The sequence below is a fragment of the Anas acuta genome, chromosome Z, assembly GCF_963932015.1.
Source record: "Anas acuta chromosome Z, bAnaAcu1.1, whole genome shotgun sequence".
In the NCBI taxonomy this organism is placed as follows: Eukaryota; Metazoa; Chordata; class Aves; order Anseriformes; family Anatidae; genus Anas; species Anas acuta.
Window position 1 is genome coordinate 43,683,438 of NC_089017.1, and position 23,352 is coordinate 43,706,789.

At 40.1% G+C, this 23,352-nt stretch overlaps 2 protein-coding genes across 5 annotated transcripts in view; one reads left to right on the plus strand and one right to left on the minus strand.

The window, feature by feature from the left end:
• LYRM7 (LYR motif containing 7) overlaps positions 1-18,270 on the minus strand; it is an 85,264-nt gene extending 66,994 nt beyond the window's left edge. The window contains exons 1-5 of one of the 4 annotated variants that reach the window (XM_068667767.1): positions 18,118-18,266; positions 15,905-15,977; positions 14,408-14,478; positions 11,899-11,980; positions 6,114-6,794 (exon numbers count right to left, since the gene is read on the minus strand). In XM_068667767.1, the coding sequence (XP_068523868.1) occupies positions 6,718-6,794; positions 11,899-11,980; positions 14,408-14,478; positions 15,905-15,977; positions 18,118-18,237 (423 nt within the window). In that variant the 5' untranslated portion in view covers positions 18,238-18,266 and the 3' untranslated portion in view covers positions 6,114-6,717. Of the gene's footprint in view, positions 1-6,113; positions 6,795-6,816; positions 7,588-11,898; positions 11,981-14,407; positions 14,479-15,904; positions 15,978-17,703; positions 17,943-18,117 lie in introns of those variants that run through there. The other 3 variants (XM_068667769.1, XM_068667766.1, XR_011091420.1) reach the window with 3 other exon arrangements.
• Positions 18,271-19,410: 1,140 nt separating this feature from the next.
• HINT1 (histidine triad nucleotide binding protein 1) lies at positions 19,411-22,709 on the plus strand. The gene is made up of 3 exons (XM_068667771.1): positions 19,411-19,593; positions 21,459-21,563; positions 22,377-22,709. The coding sequence occupies exons 1-3, from the start codon at positions 19,483-19,485 to the stop codon at positions 22,539-22,541; spliced, it is 381 nt and encodes a 126-aa protein (XP_068523872.1). The 5' UTR covers positions 19,411-19,482; the 3' UTR covers positions 22,542-22,709.
• Positions 22,710-23,352: the final 643 nt, after the last annotated feature.

Below are 23,352 nucleotides of genomic sequence, written 5' to 3' on the forward strand. Positions count from 1 at the left end.
GGGTGGATGAGCACATTGCTTCTGAATTATTTTAACATACATACAGTATAGCTGGTACAACCTATTATTTATTCAGCATCCAGATGAATTGTCGTTCCTACTCATTCCAATGTGCATCCTGTGTATGTCTTAGTACTGTGGGAGGTGTGACCCGAAATGTCCCAATAAGAAGTGTGTCCACTTTCCTGGAGGCAATACTTCACTACAAAGATATGCTGAGCAGGCTCTAATTGCCACCAATGAGAACATTCCAGGTTTTTCTTAATACCCAGACTTTATTTTCTTTCCTCCTTCTTAGCCCCAGGAATAGGATGTCAAACCATCCCAGTCTTACCTTTCTTTCTAAAGGCATGCATTTGAAGGGTATTCACACTGCAAAAGCATGCTGTCTTACACCAGCCAAAACTAAAGCTCATTCCTCTACATTTCCTTATGCATACAGATCCTTCCTTGGAATAAATACTGTTTAGCTAATTGCTGTTTATTCCTAATTTCACATTGGAAAGGCTATAAAACATTCTTCCTTGATCTGCTTAATAAATATTTATGGTAGCTTTTTGCACCTTTGTTCACTAACATTTAGTGGTTTCCAAATATAACAGTCCACTAAGTAGTTCATAAAATAAGAAAATTCTTAACAATTCTTTTGTTCTTGCTAAAATTTGCATTACTCCCACAAAAGTTGTTTTCCTACTATTAAGTCGGATTTAAATTTTAAAATTGTTCCAGCCATTACAGGCAGTTTAGTTCAGATGTTTTTGTGCTTTTTTCTTTCTTTAAAATTCAGTTCTCACTATATATTTTTTCTTTGACAAGTAGTAGAGGGAGTGGCATTTAGAAGTTGTTCAGAGATCACCTGACCTAACTTCTGTGGTTTGAGTCAATGTATATTTAAATAACTTACTTAGGTAACCACTTCATCTGCTTGAAAATTAAGTTCTGAACAAATGGAACCATACAAGAAGACGATGAGAAAATCTGTAGCAAGCTTTACAGGATTTCTTGATCCCAGAAACAACATATTAAGTATTTTTATTTTTATTTTTTTAATATATTTTTTCTAATACATACACTTTTTTCTAGCATTTTTGGGGTCCTCTGCCCTCAAATGATGATGGACTGCATCAGTTTTTTGTCCTTTTTATACTGTGGCACCCAAAGCTGCACCCAGTGGTACTCAAGGTGAGGCTGCACCAGCGCAGAGCAGAGCAGGACAGGAGGACAATCCCTTCCCTTGACCAGCTGGCAGTGCTGTGCCTGATGCACCCCAGGGTATGGCTGGCCCTTCTGGCTGCCAGGGCACACTGCTGGTTCATGTTCAACTTGCCATTGACCAGAACCCTGAAATCCCTTTCTGTGGGGCTGCTCTCCATCCTCTCATCCCTCAGTCAGTATGTACAGCCAGGGCTGTGCCTTCCCAAGCGCAGAATCTGAGACTTGCTCTTGTTAAACTGATGTGGTTAGTGATCACCCAGCTCTCTAATTCGTGAAGACCTCAAGGCCTCAATCTTTTGAGATTATGGTTGCAACATATCAGTGAAATGTGGTTAAAAATTGTGAAAGAAAGTTTAAAATTCACATTAAAGCAGAACTGCAAACTACAAATACACTGCAGGGGAACGGGAAGGATGCTGAACTACATGCCATCACTTGTCATTTAGTTTGTCATTTTTTGTCATTGACTTGTCATTTAATGTAACTTGTATGTCATGACCAAAGTTTCCACTCCAACAAAGACAGGTAGCACGCCCTTTATAACTCTGTCCTAGGTCTTCTGCCCTTGTAGTCAGAAATTCCTTAAACTGACTTCGTATGCGGCAGCTAAAGCAAAACAGTAGTGAGCAGTGTACCTGACATCGTGCTGCCTGCCTGAAGCCTCTCTCCGTGATTTCTCTAAAAACACATTAAAGACAGTGCAATGAACATCAATTTCTAGAGCTTTTTTCTTTTTAAAAACATACTGATACAGCGCTAGTCCCACATTAAGTTTCCATGTTGAATTTTCTCCTACCTTACATGCTTAAAATCTATTTAATTCCACTACACCATGTCGGCCAAACTGCTGCCTCTAGCCTTGGAAATCACATCCAAAAGAATTACAGTCTGAAGGCCATACTCTTTGTGTTGTGACATAGTCAGACACAGCTAACTGTGAAAAGTGCAAACTTGTTCCTTCTCTTTAAAACCACTTGTTTTTCCACGATCTGAGTTTGTGCTGACTCCTCAAAAATCCCACCAAAAACTGACTTCAGGCTGTACCTCTGCATATTGTAATTTGTCCCCACTTGTGGGACAAAACAAGAACGTAGCCTTTCCAAACAGAAAATGTATGAATGGAAAGATAAAAATCTTCACAGGAACATCAACGCTGTCTCATCTGCACATGGACAGCAAATAGAACAAAGGTTTTTATCCTAAATACACACTTGGAACAGAAAGGAAGTGTTGTAATGACCTTTTGATTTTTTTTTTTCCTTTACATACTGTCTGGAAAAGGTACAGAGTATTGCACAGGTCACGTTCTGCTCTTTTTCATTACCAGGGCTCTACTGCAAGGACAGCAGAACAACAGAATTCTCATGCTCAGCTCCGGAGATGTCTTTCATCTGGTAAGTGTAATTCAGGGGCAGGTGAATCAACCTTTGCATAAAGCCACTGACCTCAGGGAGAAGGTTACAGTTACATCTGCAACTACTACAGTAGCAGATGTAACAGGAGAACTGTTTCCATTTTTTTTTATGGCTTAATGTAGGGAACACCATCCCCCTCCCAGCTTCTACAGACCTTAGTTTCAGGGGCTGTTTATTTAATCCTAACTAGTCCTGGACTCAAGCCATATGCTTTTGGGTAGGTGAGATAGAAAGCTGAAGGATTATAGAAAGAAAAGATTATTTAAACTTACTGATATTTAGATATGCCCTTCCTCTCTTTTCCTCTCACCGAATTTACTGTTGCTGAAGAAAATGCAAAGTCACAGGAAACATCAGCTTTTAAGGGAGTGAATAAAGTTTTCATAAACACTTCAATAGTGCAGTCTTCCAACAGAATTCAAAAGATCCGGATGTTTACGTCACAAGTTTAAAGTACCCCATACTGGCAACATACACTTGCCTTCAAAGATCACTGGATTTCTACTAGAGTTATCAAAATATCAGACCTTTGTAGCTGTAAAATACCAGCCTTAATAACGAATTCATGTTGCAATTTGTTCTTTGAGTGAAATAAATAATTTCCGTAAGTAATAAAGTTAACAATCTACGATTTGACAGCCTATTGAATTCCAGAGGTTAGGATAAATTGTTGTGAGTAGTTTGGAAAGAGTTATCTAAGGCAGGGAAGTACTAGGACTCAGATCTTCCTGTAAGTTGGTCAGCCTTTATTTTTAGCAGTTGTCAATATTTTTTTCCCCTTTTGTAAAGGAAGCGTAAAGAACTGCCAGTACTTGAAGCTCAATTACTTTATTTACAGGTCCAGAATGATACAAACATGACTGATGATGCTGTCCATGTAGTATTCTGCACCTTCAGCTAGCATGACCTCTAAAAAATGCTAATGCTAGATTTAGTCACTGAAGTTGTCGTAGGTTTTTTCATCTCATGTTGCCTGAAAAACTGCTCAAGTACTCAACACTGTAGGGAAAGCACAAGCCACTTTTCCAGATTAAACTCTTAACGCTACTTCTAGATCGACTCTTGTGGAGTCACGCTGTGGTATACAACAGCAGTCCCTGTAAAAATAGCAGCTAAATGCTTCCTTTAACAAAGTGCACAGAGAAAAGGATTAATTTGGCACTGCTAAATTAGCACAAGCACCTTCTCTTGAAGACCTTAAAAACTTCAACTCAAATCCTATCATGCAAACAAAATCAATTCACAGATTAAATCTGTCACTGTTTTGTGAATCTCAGCCTGCAGCTAACATACTATGAGTATGCTGAAAGACTATGTTTTTTTTTGAAGAAAAAAAAGAAAAGGTAAGAAGCCACGATAAATAAAGTGGAAGTAGAGGTGGTTAGAACAACGAAAAAAATGTAGTATTTAAACAGGAGAAATTGCTTGGCTGTATTTAATGCTTTCTTTAAAGCTGCAATCCACACAAAAAGATTTCACAAGGAGAGTGCCAGGGCTGAGGGCTGCAACAGACGTCTTGTAGATGATGTCAAAAACAGAAGTGCTTTGAATTTTCTTAAATGCAATCACTGAGGTGACAATTCTTCTATCAAATTCTGACTAAGCATGTGGCTACCTTGAATAGACCCGAAACCAGCCTTTAAACCAGCTAATCCACAAACAACTAATAGGACCATCACTCTTTTACTTTAGTAGTCTTTTGTCTATCAGTTAAATTTTCTTCATCTGAGCACTTGAAAATTCAGTTCATCTCTGCTGCCAATGAATCCAGGACAGCAGGAACATGGAATGCTAATATCCAGAGCCATAAACATACTACAAAGTAGTGTAAGGAAAATTTTTCCTATGACCATTGACTTCTGTCAACTTTTTTGATCATATTCTTTATTTTCAGCAGCTGTGTACATTATTCTTGTAACACATTCTGTATTTTTGCTATGAGTTTTCAGGATGTAGGCAAAATGAAACAACTGCCTGTTGAATTCTAGATTTGCTATTTCCATTGCTGTTCATGTGTCAATTCATACGAAAGATTAAAACCTAATAAACACATAACAGCACAGCAACAGCAAAGTAGTAGTCACATGCAAATCCCTTCTCCACTTGCAGTTTCTTCAAACATCACGCGAAAACACTGCCATCTACTGTTAGCATCACTGAGTTTTTCAATACATAGTTTGCATGGTAATGGGCAATACTATTTTACATCATTATCAAAAGAATAAAGACCCCCCAACACACAGTTTTATGAAATCAATCTGAAAGGTAACATCATTAATACACGGTTTCTCTACCCTAAAAGGATGGCTCTACCAGAGAAGAATTGTCTCCTAGTTTCAGTATGGCACAGGATCTGTACCTTAATGGCTAGATATTTTGTCCTTCTTGCCAAAACACAACTAAATTATTTCTACTTAAAAACTAGTCACTTTGCATATGGTAATGTTCTGTTTTGTCTCCTAATTGCAGATGTAACTACCTTCTATTCTTTCTCCCTTGCTTATTCCTCTCTTAAGCTCCTTAAGTAAAAAAGGCAAGTTCCAGAGGGATGGAAAACCAAAGTATAATACAGCTTGTCCTTTTGAAAGTGACACCAAGAGTTTACAACAGCACATCTGCTACAGACCAACACATCTGTTTTGTACTGCAGCCTCCAGACCACAGCAAACAGAAAGAACAGCAGGCATTTCATTCTATCTCCAATCGTTTGTGTGCTAACTTCTAGCTATGATGCACAAAACATCAGTGCAGTTGAAAGAGGGTTACTGACATGTATTTACTGGTGGCTATGCTGCACATGGCAGCTGGAGGCAATAGTTTCAAAAAAAGAAGAACTTGCCCTGTTGCCACACTATGTGAGGGCAAGATTTGATTCAAGCACTATTTTTTTTATTTTTTTGTTTTACACAGTCCATGTTGGAAAATACAGGAGATATATGAGATACTGACATCTTTGATACTCATGAAGTAAGTTAATTTGGATCTAAAATAGTGTAGTATGTTAGTATTTGGCTACCTCTTTCCTGCATGTTACTACACTTACATCCTAGCGCAATACCTGCTATTGATTTAACAGAAGATTCTGTGTACCACTGTATGGCTGGCTCCAATTAAAATGGAAGTGAACGAAATTCTGTGGTGAGTTCAGTGAGTAACAAATGAGTTTTCTTAATAAATAAATAAATAAATAAAATAATTGATAAGGGCTTAGTAAAACTTAACATAAATTCAGTCTAGGCAAGTCAGGTCACTTGCAACTAAGTAACAAGACACTTGCCTTTGGAAAATGCCTCATTATGTTACTATAATACTGTAATCACAAGATAAACAAAAACAAAATTACTCACAGACCCTGATATCTACAGCAATATCCTGAGGTGAGGTTATGGTTAAATTCTCTTATTCTACTGTCAACCACAAACTCAAACCCTGCCAACTCCGATTGTTCAAAGGTGCAAGCCAGAAGAAAAACATTACACACGCTTTCCCATCTGCAACACCAGAATAATTTATTCAACCTTAAGAAGTCTCAAACATTACAGTGTTTTAGTGTACAGTTAACAACAACTTCAGAAATCATGCTTTTGGGTCAAAGCATAAACTTAAAGCTCCACAAGATAGTTTTTCAGTAGTTCAAAGCAGTATATGATTGATGATAAACTTATAAATATCAGGATTAAGAACTGCATTTCACTTGCATTTAGTTTCCAAAAACTCTGGATTGCTAGGAAACAATCTCTGTCTGATAAGTATCATAATTAAAAACTTCCTGGCTGAAGTAACACAATTCAGCAGTACATACATAACACACACACACACACATATATATATATGGTTATGTACGCTTTTTTTTTTTTTTAAGGGAACTGTGTGTCTCAAGCTTCTGTGGAAATATTAGTATCTTCCACAACAGAAGTCCACGATGATATCATAACAAACAGTAAAACTGATGGTTTGGTTTTAGTCCATGCTCTTGGCAATAATAATAAAATTTAAAACTTGAAAAACAGTTAAGACAGGTATCTACTGCTGCTTTTCACGTCTTATAACCAGATATTATCATACTGGGGAGAAGGGCATACTCTCCTCAGGATTCACGCTTTTTTGTTGGTTTATCAAGGTAAGGAGTATTGTCTTGCAGCAGATCCTTCCTGGGTATGAGCACTGTTAAAAAAAAAAAACAACAACAAAACACAAAAACAAAACACAGAACTATTAGAAATAACATCTTTTGGCAAATATTACCTAAAATCATAAAGTTGATTTAACATTTACAAATAAAAAATCATGTTAGTAAAATAAGAATTAAACTTCTGGTACACACACAAGCAGCATCATGGTAACTATCTAAGACAAAATGATACTGCTTTTACCTTCTGCTAGATAGACTATTTCCATATTTCCTTCACCTTTTTACTTTTAGTAACACTGAAAATATTTTAATACCATTAATAATTCATAAAAAATGTCAAACTGTTGCAATAGCTTTTAACAAGAGGGAGAATGGCAATTTTAACACTCCTGAGTCAGATTATGTTTACAGCAACAATTCCCAAAGTTAAGACTAACCTCCTGAAATCTAATCTGTAACAATCACTTTGTCACAGCTGCTTTAAAGGACAACAGAAAAGAAAGCATCAAATGACAATTATGCCTGCTATATCCTCACAGAACTGCATGAGGTCAGTGTTTGTCTAAATACACATCACTTTAACCTGTTTCTGATCAGTTCTTGCCTTTTAGCTCTTAGAAATCAGCCCGTCCTTGCTTCCTGAGGGGAAAGAGCTGTGTTGTGTCAGATTTGCTCAACCAGTACAAACTAAAGCACAAATAAATCATAATGCTGTACTTTGACTAAGTCAGACATCAGCTAAGCATATACCAAACCTGTACAAACGTACGTGTGTGCACGTATGCAATGACAAACATTCTGTCCCAAGTACAGATACCCCATGTACTGTAAGAAAGAAAATTGATTTCCTTAAGGTTATGTTCTTTTTGCCTTTGTGGACTGTCAGCAATCCACTAAATAACTTTCTAAGACCTTGAAATAAACTTGCAATTCTGTTTCTCTTACAGAGAAAAGACTGATAATTAATCTTATGTCAAGTCATATCACAGCTGGAACATATAACAGAAATTAAAAAAGACAGAATTTGATGTGAAGCACTGAAAAACACTAAGTACAAACAGATAGTGACTGAAAGAACTTTTAAACCTTCCTTAAATAAGCTAAGTTTTGAACATATGCTATGCACTCTGCACATCAAAAGAAGCAGAACATGTAGCATGTGTGACGTGTTATTAAAATGTAAACTCTACTTGTACCATTAGAAATTAAAATGAAAAGAATAGAATTGAACATGCTGGGTAACATAACTCATGCTGGATCATTTGGGAAAAAAAAAAAAAAAGGAAAGTTGTCTAATGGGACTAACAAGCTCTTAAATGAAAATGTCTTATCTCTAGAGAGGAAAGCTCAACCTAATTTACCAGTAAATAGAAACTTGACTACACGCTGCAGTCCCAAATTCTTTTTGGAAAGTGTAACATTGCCCTGTGCACTGTTTCTAAAGTTTTGACAGCACACAATGGTATCATTTGATTAGGGAAAATGTTCCCATTACCAATCAATATTTGTTCTCACTGTCTAAGACCAGAAATGTAGGATTGCAGAGAAAGAAAAACAGCAGATGTAACTAAATCATATATTGTCAGCTCAAATACAAAAAGTTAGAGTCAAAAGATTATAAACTCAGTTAAGGAAACAAACTGCAGCAATAGGCTTCTGAAACATACTTTGTTTAGTTTCTTGTTCCCCTCTCTTCTTTCATGTGACGGAAAAAATGAGTTCAAACACTCTCCCCCCCCCCCTTTTTTTTTTCATGAAGCAAGAAAAATAATCAGTAATTAATTATTACTAAGTTTATACAGTCCAAATGATTAAGGATCAGAAGATTGACCTTACTCTACTAGAGCTTTTTAAATCAAAGGTGTATTGGAAATGAATACCTGTTCAATTTACTACTTAAGTGGACTCATACACCTACAGAGGCACTTCCCTCTGTAAATTGGCTTGCAGGTATCAAAAAGCAAAGGGGAGTAAAAAGAAGGTGATTATTTTCATCATGTACATGCTTGCTTTAAGTTAAAAGACAGCACAGTTAATAAGCCAAAAGATACCACTTCCTTAAAGATGCAAGTGTTCTAAGCACTGTTTTTACAGACAAAACTCTGCTTGCAATGTCAGAAAGGAAAAATAAAACTAAGAAGCCCTCTAGACAGCTATCCACGGACAGAACTGACAGTTAAAGTCCCACTTCCAACTTTTTCCTTTTTTTAATCTTAGACATTTCTTCTTTACAAAGAGGCAAAGATGGAAACAGCAGTACGACATACTCAAAAAAAACGGAGCAGCAATGGAAACCACACTCAATATAGGCACATACCCCACTAATCATGCTACTCAGCATAAACTGTTACCAAACTGTGGTGACAATCACTTAAACTCCCTTAAAATTCTGGATATGGTTTCAGGAAATTTCTAATGGCACACTCTCTACTACCAGTGACATTAATACTATAGTAAAAGCTATACTAGAATTGCCTCTATCACAGTCCTATCTGACTAATTAAAGCTGGATTCTTAGGAAAGACACAAATACACTAGAAACCTGCTCAAACAGTGGTACTTAGGAACTAATGTTTTGTTACTGATCAATTTACCGCGGTATAAATGTCTGTATATTCTCTCTGGAAGGAAATTTGCTTTTACTCTTTCTACTACAATATCAAACTGTACATCTAGTTTCATTTCTGCTTTTTTGTATTTTGACTAATAACATGCTTCTGGCCACAAGGATATTTTTTCATTGCCATGACCTTTATGAATTACTGTGTAAAATTAAAAATGATTTTTTTGTATTAGGTGTAAACGTAAATTCCAGCTTCGCTGAATACTCTCTGTATAATTAAATTGTACAACTAGGAATATCTACCCACTCTTGACATTTCTAATAGCGTTCATTCTTATTCTGGGAACTTTTAACATAATGCTCTGCACTTTTCTAAGCATTCCTGATCTTTTACTTATGACTCACTACCTGTCAAGATTAAATATTTCTCACTTCAATATATATATTCCAAACACACACAAAACACATGGCTCTCAAACTGTGTTGGCTGTTTTGAAATTACTATTTTATTCTTATTACAGAAATACCAAGCATAGCAAGAAGCAGAGCTTAGACCTATCCAAAACATACAGAGAAGAAATTAATAGGCAAGTAACTGCATAATGACATCCTTTGTGTTCATAAGGTCAAATACACCCTGTAGCATTTCTTGCTAGATGACAAAGTTTTCTTGGCTAGTACTAGACTCTGAAAGACCTCCATCTACCATGAAAACTTTGTCATCACCTTTTCTCCAAGCAGTCTGTAAAATCAGGCAGGGGCAATTCTATTACTGTATTCTTATGATGTTACAGGGGACAGTGCTGAAAGCTCTGCTAAGGTCAAAAGAGACGACAATCAATGCTCTTCCCATGCCCACTTCCTTTAAAAACCTAAGTTTTGAACATATGCTATGCACTCAGTACATCAAAAGAATCAGAACATGTAGCATGTGTGATGTGTTATTAAAATGTAAACTCTACTTGTACCATTAGAAATTAAAATGAATGCACGTGACAGCCAAAAATGAAATATGCCAGGTTTTCCCATAGCCTGATGTTAGCTCTGATGCCCTCCTCACCTGAACACATGCAGGAGAACTGGAAAGAATGCAAAGAAGAGTAACAGAATGATCGCAAGCATTCAGTTGTTTTTTCACAGAGAAGCTGTTCCATAGATGACGAAAATAAACCAAAGGCAACAAGGGGCTTAAAAACCCATGAGAAGCTTGGTGAAAATGGATAGTGATTCATAAGCAGGACTTCGCTCAAAACGCACTACAGTAAGCAATTCTCCATGCAAACCATAGTAAATTCTCTGATAAAAACATCTAGATGCAAGAAATTTGCATGGGATGATGGAAGCAAGTCCACGATAAAGAAATTCCCTGAGGATAACTAAAACAGAAACCATCCCTGGCTCTGGAGGTGCTGTCAGCTGTAAACACCTGGAAGATATGAAATGCACTTGCTTTGTTCCTACTCTTCTACTGCCATCTGCCCAGGATCACTGTAGAATCATTCCCAACACAGTCTAGACATATCTTTGCCCTTCATCATTACAGTTATTCTAGTGTTAAATACTTTACCAAACATAAACCTGAAAATAATCACAAAGATGTACAAACACCACTAACTTATAGAATGGCTTGGGTTGGAAGAGACCTCAAAGATCATCCAATTCCAACTCCACTGCCATAGACAGGGACACCTCCCACTAGATCAGGTTGCTCAGGGCCTCATCTAACCTGGTCTTAATCACCTCCAGGGATGGGGCATCCACAATCTCTCAGGGCAACCTCAGACTGTGCCTCACCACTCTCTGAGTAAAGAATTTCCTCCTAAACAGAAGAAAAAGGAAATGATGCATACACCTGAAGACTTCTCCTATAATCCACCACACAGCTGTTTGGTGTAAACTGAACCTACTATTTCTCTTCTGTCTGCCTACGTGATAAGAGGACTTCCAAATCAGGAGTCAATATTTCAGAACTGGATAGGCCTTTCCATCAAGGGCATCATTGTGTGGCATATTCCAATGAAGAATCTGAAACTTACGTTGTCAGAAAACAGGTTTTGGATAGAAAACAATCCTCTACAAAAAAGCTATTCTATAGGCAGCATACACACTGCATTTGTTAATTTTCCTCACACAGCTTCTACGTATTTGGCAGAGCAAAAACCTAGAGAAATTGTGGTTAATTCCTTCAGACAGACACTGACCAATTAGCCAGTACATGCAACTTGACTTGCTAACTAATTGCTGTCACTCCTAATGGTTAAGGTACCAACTAAAACTTATTTTTCTCCATGAGGGCATTAAAGACAGTTTGTGCATCTCTTCTACCAGCTTCCATATTACAAAACAAAACAAAACAACAACAAACAAAACCAAAAAGCAACTGTGTAGAAAATGCATATCTTTGAAACTTCTACTGGTTAAATTATACTATACTATACTATACCGTATAGGCAGAGAAACGAACAAGAGGCAGACTTCTGCCCTCTCTATCCCTCTAATAAATGCATATAAAACTTGAAAACTAAGCAAACTACAACATTTTTAAACATCTTTAAACAAGCAGCATTACTCACATATTTTGTCGGAATCTGTGTGAACTGCCTGAATAACAGAAGTTCTGAGGATCACTTCAACATCTGAAGCTATTTTCAGAAGCTAGTAAAGGAAAAAATAAAAGAGTAATTTAAACAATACATAATTATTCCTGAAGGTATTTTCTACACTGGAGAGCTATTCAAATACCCAAGTCGGTCAGTTCTATTATTCAGTAAGCTACCTACTATCTATACAGAGCTTTCACTTTGGAGGTCATGGAGTACCAATGAGCTGACATGCAGGCTACAGCATGAGAGGAAGGAAACGAGCTCAGTAGCATACAACAGTATAAAATCTATACACCCAATTAAAACTGCAAAGGAATAAAATATAATGCAATTACCACAAAAAGTAGCTCTTTTCCAATGATTGCAGGTATCAGTGAATGCCTCAATTGCATAATTCAAGTACCCTTTAACGAAAGCACAAGCTGTCTCTTTTAACATTCCTGCTCTTGAAATAAGGACACAAACATAGGGGCAAAATGTAACAAGAACACTGAGGGTTAACGAAAAAAACATAGAGGACCATGATTAGCAAAGGCATTAATATTTGGCAAAAAGCCCAGAATTCCTTCCCTCATCAAAAGGATAAACAGAGTAATCCTTGCCAATTTTGCTGAGCAATTACCAGAACTGTAGTACTTGTTTGCACGATACCTTCGTCAGAAATAAATGAATTAGCACAAGTGAGTCGCTCTGGGAGACATGCCTACACTAGGAAGTAGCGCGTACCAACAGGAGAGGATTTTTGCAAAGTACAAGTAGGAGCTGAGGACTTGGCATCTACACAAAATTTCTATGCACCCTCTCCCTTTTAAAGGGTTTGGACTAGGTATCTCTGGTTCCCCCTTTGCAATGAGGATTAGCAGCCAGACTGCATGCTCTTGAAGCACACCTTCCATTTCAGCTTCATCTTAAAGGAATTCTCCTGCACTCTGAGACTGCTTCCCAAAAGAAGCCAAATCACAGTAAGTGGAGACAACCATGGTAACTTTAAATGTGCACTCCTGTTCTGAACTAAAATACTGCTGTAGATGCAGCTGCATCTCACATTCTCCTATCACAGACAGTAACTCCTACCTCCTTATGTCACTACATACTTTTATATATGATGTCATATTAGAAGATATTGCAGTTTTCAACTCTGGAAAAGTAATGAACAGTGGTTGCTCATCATTTACTTTTGTTAGTTGAACAGTAATTCCCCTGGTGTTTATTAAAGTAATTTTCCAGATTCTTAAAAGTCTTGTAGGTCATTTGATTCGGTTCTTCTGCATTCAAGTCACTACAGTATATGTATAACACCCAGCTTCTATGGTGTTCTAGGATACTGCAGTTTTGACGAAAGTCAAGAATTTCTTCCACTGACTTCTTTAAATCAATGTATCAACTAAGCCAGATTTAAGAAGTTACATATGTATTTTGTTGGTTGCCACTCCTAACAAATATAGATTTAAAAACTACAGGAAGTATTTTTTCTGTACACCTATCACACACAGAACATACAATTTAACAAAGCAGGTACCTGGAACATAAACACAGAAATATTAATTCTAGGGCCTGACAACAAGCAGAAATGCTATAAAGTTTGAAAGGTTTAGACTTATTTCTGCAAGGGACAGAAGGAAGCACATTCTTACAACACATTATTGTCTGCGTTAGAGCTACACACTAGCACCCAGTGAAACTGGAGATGTAGCCCCTTACAAGGCTTACTGAAAATGTCTAAATTATTCTTCCAAATAGATAGTAATAACTAGAAATAACTAATAGAGAAGTTTCATTTCACACCTCAGTGAAATTTAAAAGAATTACTCAGTAAAATGTGTTAAAATGACTGAACAAAGGTAATGCAATGCTCTATTCCTTTCAATGCACCATGAGGAAAGAAGCAAGAACAAAAACAGCCAAAAAGGCCCAATAGTATAAATGTAACTCTCTGAGTTACAATAGTCGTGACCATTTGCTTGTTCTCTACCTCCTACAAAAGAAGCCACCTCATTTGTGATCAAATGAGGGATCAAATCAGGGATCAAATAACTTCTTGTCTCTGCCAATAACTGTGCAGATTATTTAAACCTTCTCTTCTCTCTCTTTCTGTGCTTCTCTGCACAACAAACTAAACAGGTAAACTTAAGTGAACAAAGCTCAGGTGTATTATAAGGAAAGCAAATATTTTCATGAAAAATAGCAACATAAAACACTACACTAATATTGTTCTAAGTTTCAAAATAAGCATATTGAAATACCAGAAGAAGCCTTCTCTCTATATATTGTTGTATGTGCGAAATTCTATGATATACTATATATAAAAAAGATCTGTGGAAAAGCCTTTTCTGACTCACCTGGCTTTTGTAATGACTCAGTAAGCATTTGTATTGATTTAGAGATCTTTTAAGTAAAGGCTCCCCTTTTATCGGTATTTTTATTCAAACTGGAAAAACAAACAAACAAACAAACAAAAACCATGCAAACAAATGAATACCTCATTTATTTTCTCTTCAGATGTCTCATTTTGGTTGTTTTTGAATTCTTCATTTATCTTTTGTCTTGCAGCTAAATAAAATAAGCAAAGTAAATAAAGCATGAACAAAGTCATAATCGTGTATTTGTCACTGTCAAAGCTCACAATCCTACAACCATTGTATTTGCCTTGGGGTTGTTAACCTGACTTATGTCTACTTCCCTTTGGCTACCTACTCCTTTCCCTTAAAAGAAAGGTATCATTCCCTTCCTGGTGCACTCAGTCCAAAGTCTTAATACAAGATTTCCATGGACTTCAGGTGATGTCATATTTTGAGTTGACTGATGCAGCAGTGAAATACAGTGCTTTGATTGCTCATCTAGCATTATGAGCTTTAAAAAGAACTGACATACAGAGGCCATTACTAAAATGTCAATTACTGAAGAAGCAGTATTTATCCCCTGAAGGCAGCCATACATAAAGAGGATAAAATCCAGCACTTAAACGTGCTCTGGTTGGACTGAAGAGAAGGAAAGAGGGAAAAAAAGCTAAAAAAAAAAATCCCAGAAGACCACCACAGTTCAATAAAAAGAGATGATTTCCTTAAGAAGCTTGACTCTAAATGTCAATTTTTTATTTCAATTTAAAGGATGTCTGTTTATGGACACAAACAGGTTTCCCCAATAATTGTCTATAAAATGTGGAAAGGAATCATTTAACGAAAGATAATTAAGAGTTTTCTCTTTGTAAGTTCTTTTGCCTACTCCTTAAGCTTCTTCTCTCTTACAAAATATGTACATACACATTTCACAAAAGAATGAAAACATCTGAACATAAATTCTCCCCTCTCCAACTATTTTTCATAAAATGGCATTGATATACCCTCCCTCACAACAGCAGCATTGTTTATGTTAACAAGTCAATAGAAATAAAGAACATTCATGGCTTCATATTGCTTGTCTTCTCTGTATGCTATCACAACAAACAAGAAATGGAAAAAAAAATCCCCAAATTTCCAAAAATGGGAAAAAGAATACAGAGAAAGAACAGAATACAGTTGCTATTTCTCTTGAAAAGACTGTTTGGATGAGACAGGAAGATTACTACTGAAATTACAGTTGCTTAAAATAGGCATAGGCCAATACTGAGAACAAAAGAAGTACTCCCATCTCCTTCCCTCGCATTTTTGGCTCTTGCATCACATACTCACTGGTCTTGAGAGAAGAATTAGCACAGCTAAACACAAACAGGAGCTGCAGAATTGGCTTGAGTCAATACTATGCATTATCACCTCCTCTGGAAAAGGGAGTATTATTAGGTCCCTTCATCACTTTTACACTCCTAGTAAAAAGAGCACAGGTGCAGCAGCATCCCTGTAACATTAACAAAGAAGCCCTATCAAGTCTCCGCAGACACGGCAATGACTGTAAGCATCTATCTTACTCAGGCATGTAACATGCAGAGAAGAAGTTCCACAGAAAGGTAGGTAAGCATCCACCACACAAAAATCAATCTTACCTTCGAGGGCTCTGGTATCATTTTTAAAAACTTCTTGCCGGGTTCTGTGTAGCAATTTAAAAAGCTTCAAAACCTGTCAATACAACATCAATAAGATTAGCTTGTTTGCCAGCAAGATTCTTAGTTAAAACAAGCATGTTGCAATTAACAGTGTTGTGGCTTTCACATTGCTGCCTTTTAGTACAATATCTGGTATGAAATCAGTATCTGAAACACTTGACTTCAACTCCTGATCAAACAACTTGCAGCCAAAGCAGATGTAAGGAATTAAAATTCCTAGATGGTTCTAGATGCAACAAATCAATCTGAGATGCTAGAGAGTACTAGCAATACACTTCTAAGTAATCATTTGGCATGGTGGGGATATAATCCTGAAAATATTTTCTTGCAAACACATTGATTGTGCCAATATCAAATACAAACAACAGAACAAGAATACCTGTGCAACGACTTTCATGGTTACATTACTGGATATTCTCCAATTAAAAAAAAAAAAAAAAGAGAGAGATAAAGTATTCTCACACTTAAAAGCCATCGTAAAGAAAGTGAACTTTCAAAGGATCTCAAAATGGTATATTAATTAGAAAAGGTATTTTTAATTTCTCCCTGTAATACATGGTTATAACCTTCTACAGGTAATGGCGCAAAACCCCCCAAAAATGAAGTATTTCTCTAAATGTAACTGCCAGATCAGTAAATTCAAAAAATCATTAAAAACAACCACTTGAAAGACTAGGATTTACAATGTAGAGAAGACAGATCTTACTATGGATGTAAAGCAAAAATATTGATAATCACTGCTCACAGGCATATAATTTGGGCTGTTTATTCACACAGATTGTCATGAATTACAGAAACCCTCTGAAACTCCTGACCTCGTGTCCACCTGTGACAAGTACCAAAAGAAAAGCCCATTTTAAGGTGACACCTTTTAAAGCTACTTCTAGCACTTCTCTTACGCTGAGGCACCACTAGAAGGCACAATTCTCAGTATCTCACAATGAACTTGAACTGTTCTCTCACAATCAGTACTCCACAAATTTCTCTGAAGGAAACAGAGGAAACACAGGTCTATAGCTGAGAAATGCCTCTCTTATATCATTGTGCTTCGTATCTGTAAGCAAGCCTACCCTCTGGAGGTTAAAGGCCAATGGTGGAACAGCAGCCAATAAATACATCCTAGCAGGGCCCAGGAAAAAGTGCTGTCTCTTCTTTCAGTCTTTCAGTGACAGAGAAAGAAGCAGCAAGCATCTCTGAATGCTTTTACTTCCACCAGATGTCAAGACATTTTTAGATTTTTAATCTAAGCTCTCATCCCTCTGCTCAGCTGTTCACTTGGGTACATTTTAAGGTAATTCGTCCAGAGACACAGGAACAGAAAAAGACAGAGGAGATGAGAGAAAAGCTATGAAACAGTAAGAACCTTCAAACCGTTTAGCAGTGCTTCCATAAATTTATTGCTATTAAGGGACACCTTACAAAACCCAGCAAGTTCAAACCTTGCTGCACCTCATGGAGTGGAGCACTTTATAATTCCTGAGTAAGTACCCTGTTGTCGAGGATGCAGTACATATGAGATCAGAGAACGTGGACTCTGCTGACTCCTTTTCACTTCCATGCCCTTAAAAATTCACAGCCAACAAAAAACATTCCCTAGGTGGCTGAAATCGTGGGAAATAAACCAGTGCTGTGGGGATTCTGCGAGTAAATTTCTTCATCTGTTGATGCATTTTAGGCGATTTGACGATGCTATTTGGACAGAGATCTTTTACTGTATCAGCTCCACATTCTTCCACTACCTTTGCAAATAACACGATTGCCATCGCAAACAGCTTTGAGTCAAACGTGGTGACGCCCGAGGACGCATTTTATGACTATTTCGGATTCTTGGATGAACATTTCTCTCCACCTGGTCAGTTCCTCACCACACCGAGTCCCGCCAGGGTCACCTCAGGCAGCCTGGGGGCAGCGATGGGTTCACCCTTCCTCACCCCACAGCCCCACCCCAACACCCGGCACCAGGCTGCAGAGCGGTACCGAGGGGCTCCCATTCCCCCGGGAGACCCCTGTGAGAGGCTCAGACCCCCTCCGCCCCCATTTTCCCCCCTGCGCCACGATCTGCCACGTTAACGCCTTTTAACGCCCCTCCGACCCCGCACCCGTCCCCAGCGCCCGGTGCCCGGTCCCCCGCCGCGCATGCGCGCCGCGCTCACCCGGCCGCGGCTCGCCATGGCGCCGCCCGGCTCTGCGGCCGCGGGGCGGAGGCGGAAGGGGCGCGGGGCCGGGGCGGGACCGGGAGCGGGAGGCTGCGGGGAGGTGCCCGCCCCCTGCATCGCGAGGGGAAATGTCCTATCCTAACACCAGCTCTTGTGCGCAGCAGTAAAGCTCTGAAAACTCTTAAAAAAAAAAAAAAAAAAGGTTTAAAACCAGCTCCAGCCCCCCCCAGCCCTGTCCGGCCTGGTTCTGATCAGGCTGCACCAGGTTCAGGTTCTGGCACTGCCATGGCTCCCTGACGGCCCTGTCCCACTCAGCCACCTCCCGGCTTGATGGGTGCATCCCAGATACCCCCAGAGGCCTTCAGACAGTGATGTGTGCTGGGTGTTCGTGGTGAGACCTGCAGGGCTGGCCTCTGTGAGCAGAGCCCAGCAGCTGCCACATGTCAGAGCAGAGCCAGCTCCAGATGGCTCCAAAAAGGAGCTGCTGCTGGCCAGAGCCGAGGCAGGGAGTGCTGCTGGGTGGGCTTCGGGGGAGCAGATTTAAGGAAGGGGGGAAAATAGTGCTGTGCAACAGCAGCTGGGAGAGAGAGGATTGTGAAAGCGTGAGAGAAGCAGCCCTGCAGCTCCCAAGAGAAGGGCCGCAGGAGGGCAGGAGGTGCTGCAGGCAGGCAGGCAGCAGCAGTTCCCCTGCGGGCTGTGCAGGGAGAGGCCCCTGGTGGAGCAGGCTGTCCCCCTGCAGCCCATGGGTCCCCCATGGAGCAGATCTCCACGCTGCAGCCCCCCCATGGGTGGAGGAGCCCCCGCTGGAGCAGGTGGATGTGGCCTGGAGGAGGCTGCGGCCCATGGAGAGCCCCCGCAGGAGCAGGCCCCGGGCCGCAGCTGCAGCCCGTGGAGAGGAGCCCCCGCAGGAGCAGGGGGTCTGGGGGGAGCTGCCCCCACCCGTGGGGGACCCGTGCTGGAGCAGTACAGGGGAAGGTGGGTTTAGTTTGCTTTTAGTTTCTCACTTGTCTAATCTATTTTATTGATTATCACTAACACAATACTCTCCCCCTGCCGAGTCAGTTTTGCCGCTGATGGCGCGCACGAACACAGCCACAGCGCCCCCCAAGGCCGCAGCACCCTTCTCCCGGCCGCACCCCCCTCCCGGATCCTTCCGCTCCGCATGGCGCTCACGCTCCCGCAGCCCGGCGGGGCGAGGGGCGTGCCCGACCCCTAAAAGACAAGCGAGCCTACCAATCAGGAGCCGGGATCGGCCGCGGCGCTGTGACAGCGGGCCAATGAGCGCCGCGGGGGGCGTGGCGGCGGGGCCGAGGCGCGTCGGCTCGGGTCGGTCCGGGCGGGCAGCGGGCAGGCGGTGCCGCCATGTCCGACGAGATCAGCAAGGCGCAGGCGGCGCGGCCCGGCGGCGACACCATCTTCGGGAAGATCATCCGCAAGGAGATCCCCGCCAACATCATCTACGAGGACGAGCAGGTGCCGCTCCGCTCCGTGCCGGGGCCGGGGCCGGGGCCGGGCCGGCCGCTGCTGGGTTAGGCCGGAGGCGCGGCCTGTGGCGGAGGGGCGGCCTGGGGGGGCAGCCGTTAGGCGCCGGGTGCCGTTAGGCGCTCGTGGAGAATTTGAATTTGAATTCGCTTCGTGAACTGTACTGAAACCTCCCTTCAGGGTTCCAGGGAGAAAATATCGATCGGTTTCAAGGTTGAAAGGAGAGGGTATTGATCAAAGGGAGACTTGTAATCATTAATCGGCACGCAGAGAAAAATGTATCAAAAGTGCAAAGTTTCTCTGGAATAAAGCCTTATCGGCGTTGATTTAGTCACATCTAAAATAAAAACAATTCAGCGAGGTGAGAATTGATTGACTGTGCAGTCAGGCTTTCTGCATCTGCGTTGTTAGCTACTGCCTCTGCTGTCTGCCCCACAACAAATATTTGCTGCTGGTGTGCAGCTTATTAAACTACCTGAGTCAGTTCATCGTTTGCATTCTCTCTGTGGCACCACTTGGAACAGAAAAATTGCTTAGGAGGTGCTAAATCCGAAGTAAGATCTACGTGTAATTACTTGCACAATAGTTTTACTTACCAGTTCCTTTTTTACCATGCTTCTCTGTTCAGGAGAAAAAAAGGCAGCTCACCAAGAGAGGTTTAAAACCAGACTTTTCCTTAGTGGTAGTTTAAGATAGGACCAGTTGGAAGACAAAGTAATGCAGTGGCCTCTGTCAAGCATCAGTTTAACGCTGTTTGTCTCAGTACGATTGAAAAATCAGTAAAGTTGGAATTGCACAGGAAATTTGGTACTGATTCACAGATAAATGAAAGCATCTAGAAAGTGCACATTTTGAAGAACATCAAGCATGTATTCCAACTCAATCAGTACCTACTGCAAGTTTTGCTGTGAGGTGTGGTTGGTAAGTCAGAGATGCCCTTTCAGCAAGCAGCAGAGTGCATGCACAGTGTGGGCATCTGTAGATGGTGGTGGCTGCAGCACTGGGACTGGATTCTACTGCCAGCTATTTACCTCAACAGCCATAGCTCCCTTTCCCTTTCTCCACCTATTGGAACTTCCTAATTTATTGTAAACATCTGTTTCTTTGTTTTGATTATGTTGCACGCTGAATCCTGCTTTTGGAGGTAAATGTTTGCATTGAGATGTATTTAATGTGGTTTAATGAGGTGTTGCATGCAGTGTCTGAATTAATGTTGGTACTTAAACAAACTTCGTTGGAAATGAACTACTTACTACGCACAGTTGTTGATGTTCCATAAGGGATATGTTTTCCTCAATTTGGAAATGTTTGAAGTAGGTCCACCCTTAATACAGTGTTTTGAAATAGTCTTTCTCTGAAATGTGTGGTGTTACTGAGAACAGAAATGTGATATGGCTTCGACTGCATAACTGCCTTGTCATCTCTGACCAAGGCAATATTCAGACGTTCATGGAATATGGTTAGCAACTGTTTGCAATTTATTTTACTGAACAGAGTGAAATCAGAGAGGGAAATAAGCTATAATGTACATTTTTTATAGATATGTATCCCATCAGCTCTTGTTAGTTGTTACGTGGAGATGACAAGTCACTAAGTTAATGGCTTGTTAACTTGTTGAGAAGACAACAGCTTTTAAGTAGCACGTTAAAAAATCATTGTTCGCTGTTCATGTAAGCAGGTATTTCGTGTGTAGAAATTTGAGAAATTTGAGTAGTGTGTCACTAGAAAAACCCAGGTCTCTACTTACGTTTAGGGTATCTGATAATCTGTGTGTTTTCAGTGGGGCGTGCTGATGTGCTTAAACTTTTACCTTTCTCTGAAGTAAATTGTTTTTCACCTGTGTGTTCTTCCTCTAGTGCCTTGCGTTCCATGATATCTCACCCCAAGCTCCAACGCATTTCCTCGTGATTCCTAAGAAGCCAATTGTCAGGTTATCTGAAGCAGAAGATTCTGATGAATCTGTAAGTACTGTTGAAGCTTTCTGCACACCAAACTGTACCTCTAAATATTTCAGAATTTAGTAGGTTCTCCCACTTTTCCTCTTGGCATTACAAAGAGGTAAAGTAGTTTTCTCACGTTATAATTATACATATATACATATATATATATATATATATGTAACACTATATATTCCTTTGCTTCTAGCTTAGAATTGTAATGGAAGTAAGATTGTCCAGTAAATGTACTGATTTAAAGCAAAAAAAATCCCTGGGTATGGATTTGTAGTGCAAAATACATTGTTGTTTTAGAGTATAGTCTGATGATGTCTGTTTCTACTGTTTACAGTAAGTAGTACTTAAATACGGAGAACAGGGCTTGGGTTTTTTGGCAGATGAGAGGTCAGTAAAGGGAAATTAAACAGAGGGGTCCTGAATACTTCGTCTTTAGCTATATACACTAAGTACAGAGATTTTTGTAAACCTTTACAAGGTAAGAAGTTTTTTTTTCACCTGAACCAGAAGTTTTTTCACCTGAACTACTTATGTTGCCTGAAGAAGTAAAAGGGGGCTTTAACCATGAGACAAATCTAGCTTCTGCATTACTTCTGTAGTCTGTTACCCGTAGCTCTTTTTTGCACCCCTCTATATTATGCTTAGTCAGTCTTTATAGCTTTGCTTGGTAAATATCAGTTGGCTGACAGCAGTTTGAAGAGCCGTGGCTGAATTTCTTAGAATTGGCTAACTGACCTCTCTGAATGGTACTCTGCTCTCATTCCTTCCCTTCTTGCCCTCCCCCTTTTTTGTGTGTTTTGTTTTTTTTTTTTTCTCCTCCAGCTTCTTGGGCATTTAATGATTGTTGGCAAGAAGTGTGCTGCTAACCTGGGCCTGACCAATGGATTCCGGATGGTTTTGAATGAAGGGCCTGAGGGTGGGCAGTCTGTCTATCATGTACACCTCCATATTCTGGGTGGTCGTCAGTTGGGCTGGCCTCCTGGCTAAGATTTTTGCACCACAAGAGATACCGCATGCATGCTAATCACTAGCAAATAGATTTGTTGCCCATCAATCTAGCCACTGTTAATGTCAATTTTTATGGGGATATGTGTCTATGAAAGGTAATAAATGCTCTGAACAACATTCGCACAATAAAGATTTAGCATGTGAGAATCATCTGTCTCGTGTGTCTTACTGATGGAATTGGTTCTGCAAGTTAAAATGTTGTCCCCCTGGAGTGTGAATGTGAGTGTGTTTCAGTCTGCTGTTAACAATGTTCTGTGGATAGCTATTTGCCCTGAAGATGCAACTGCTTAGCAGTCTTTCATGTCCTTTAGGAAGAAAACTTGGGCTTTTTGAGGGTGGTGTGTAAATATTCATAAGCTGCTGCTACAACTTCAAAAAAAGTATGTGAAATTACAAATATGCCATGCAAGGCCTGTTTCAGCAAAGTGCAGTGTGTTGGAAACCTGCCACTCCTTTCAGAGCACTCCCTCAGCCTTTGCTTTATAAGGCCCCTTTGATGTCATCCTTCTTTCTGTTGGGAAAGGATTAAGCAATAGTCTAAATGTCATAGAATCATAGAATATCTGAGTCGTAAGGCACCCACATGGATCATCGAGTCCAACTCCTCCATTCTCCAGAGAACCACCCAGAAAATCAGACCCTGTGTCTGAGAGCGTTGTCCAAACACTTGTGAACTCTGGCAGGCTCGGGGCCGTGACCACTTCCCTGGGGACCCTGTCCCAGTGCCCAACCCCTCTCTGGGTGCAGACCCTTTCCCTAACACCCATCCTGACCCTCCCCTGTCCCAGCT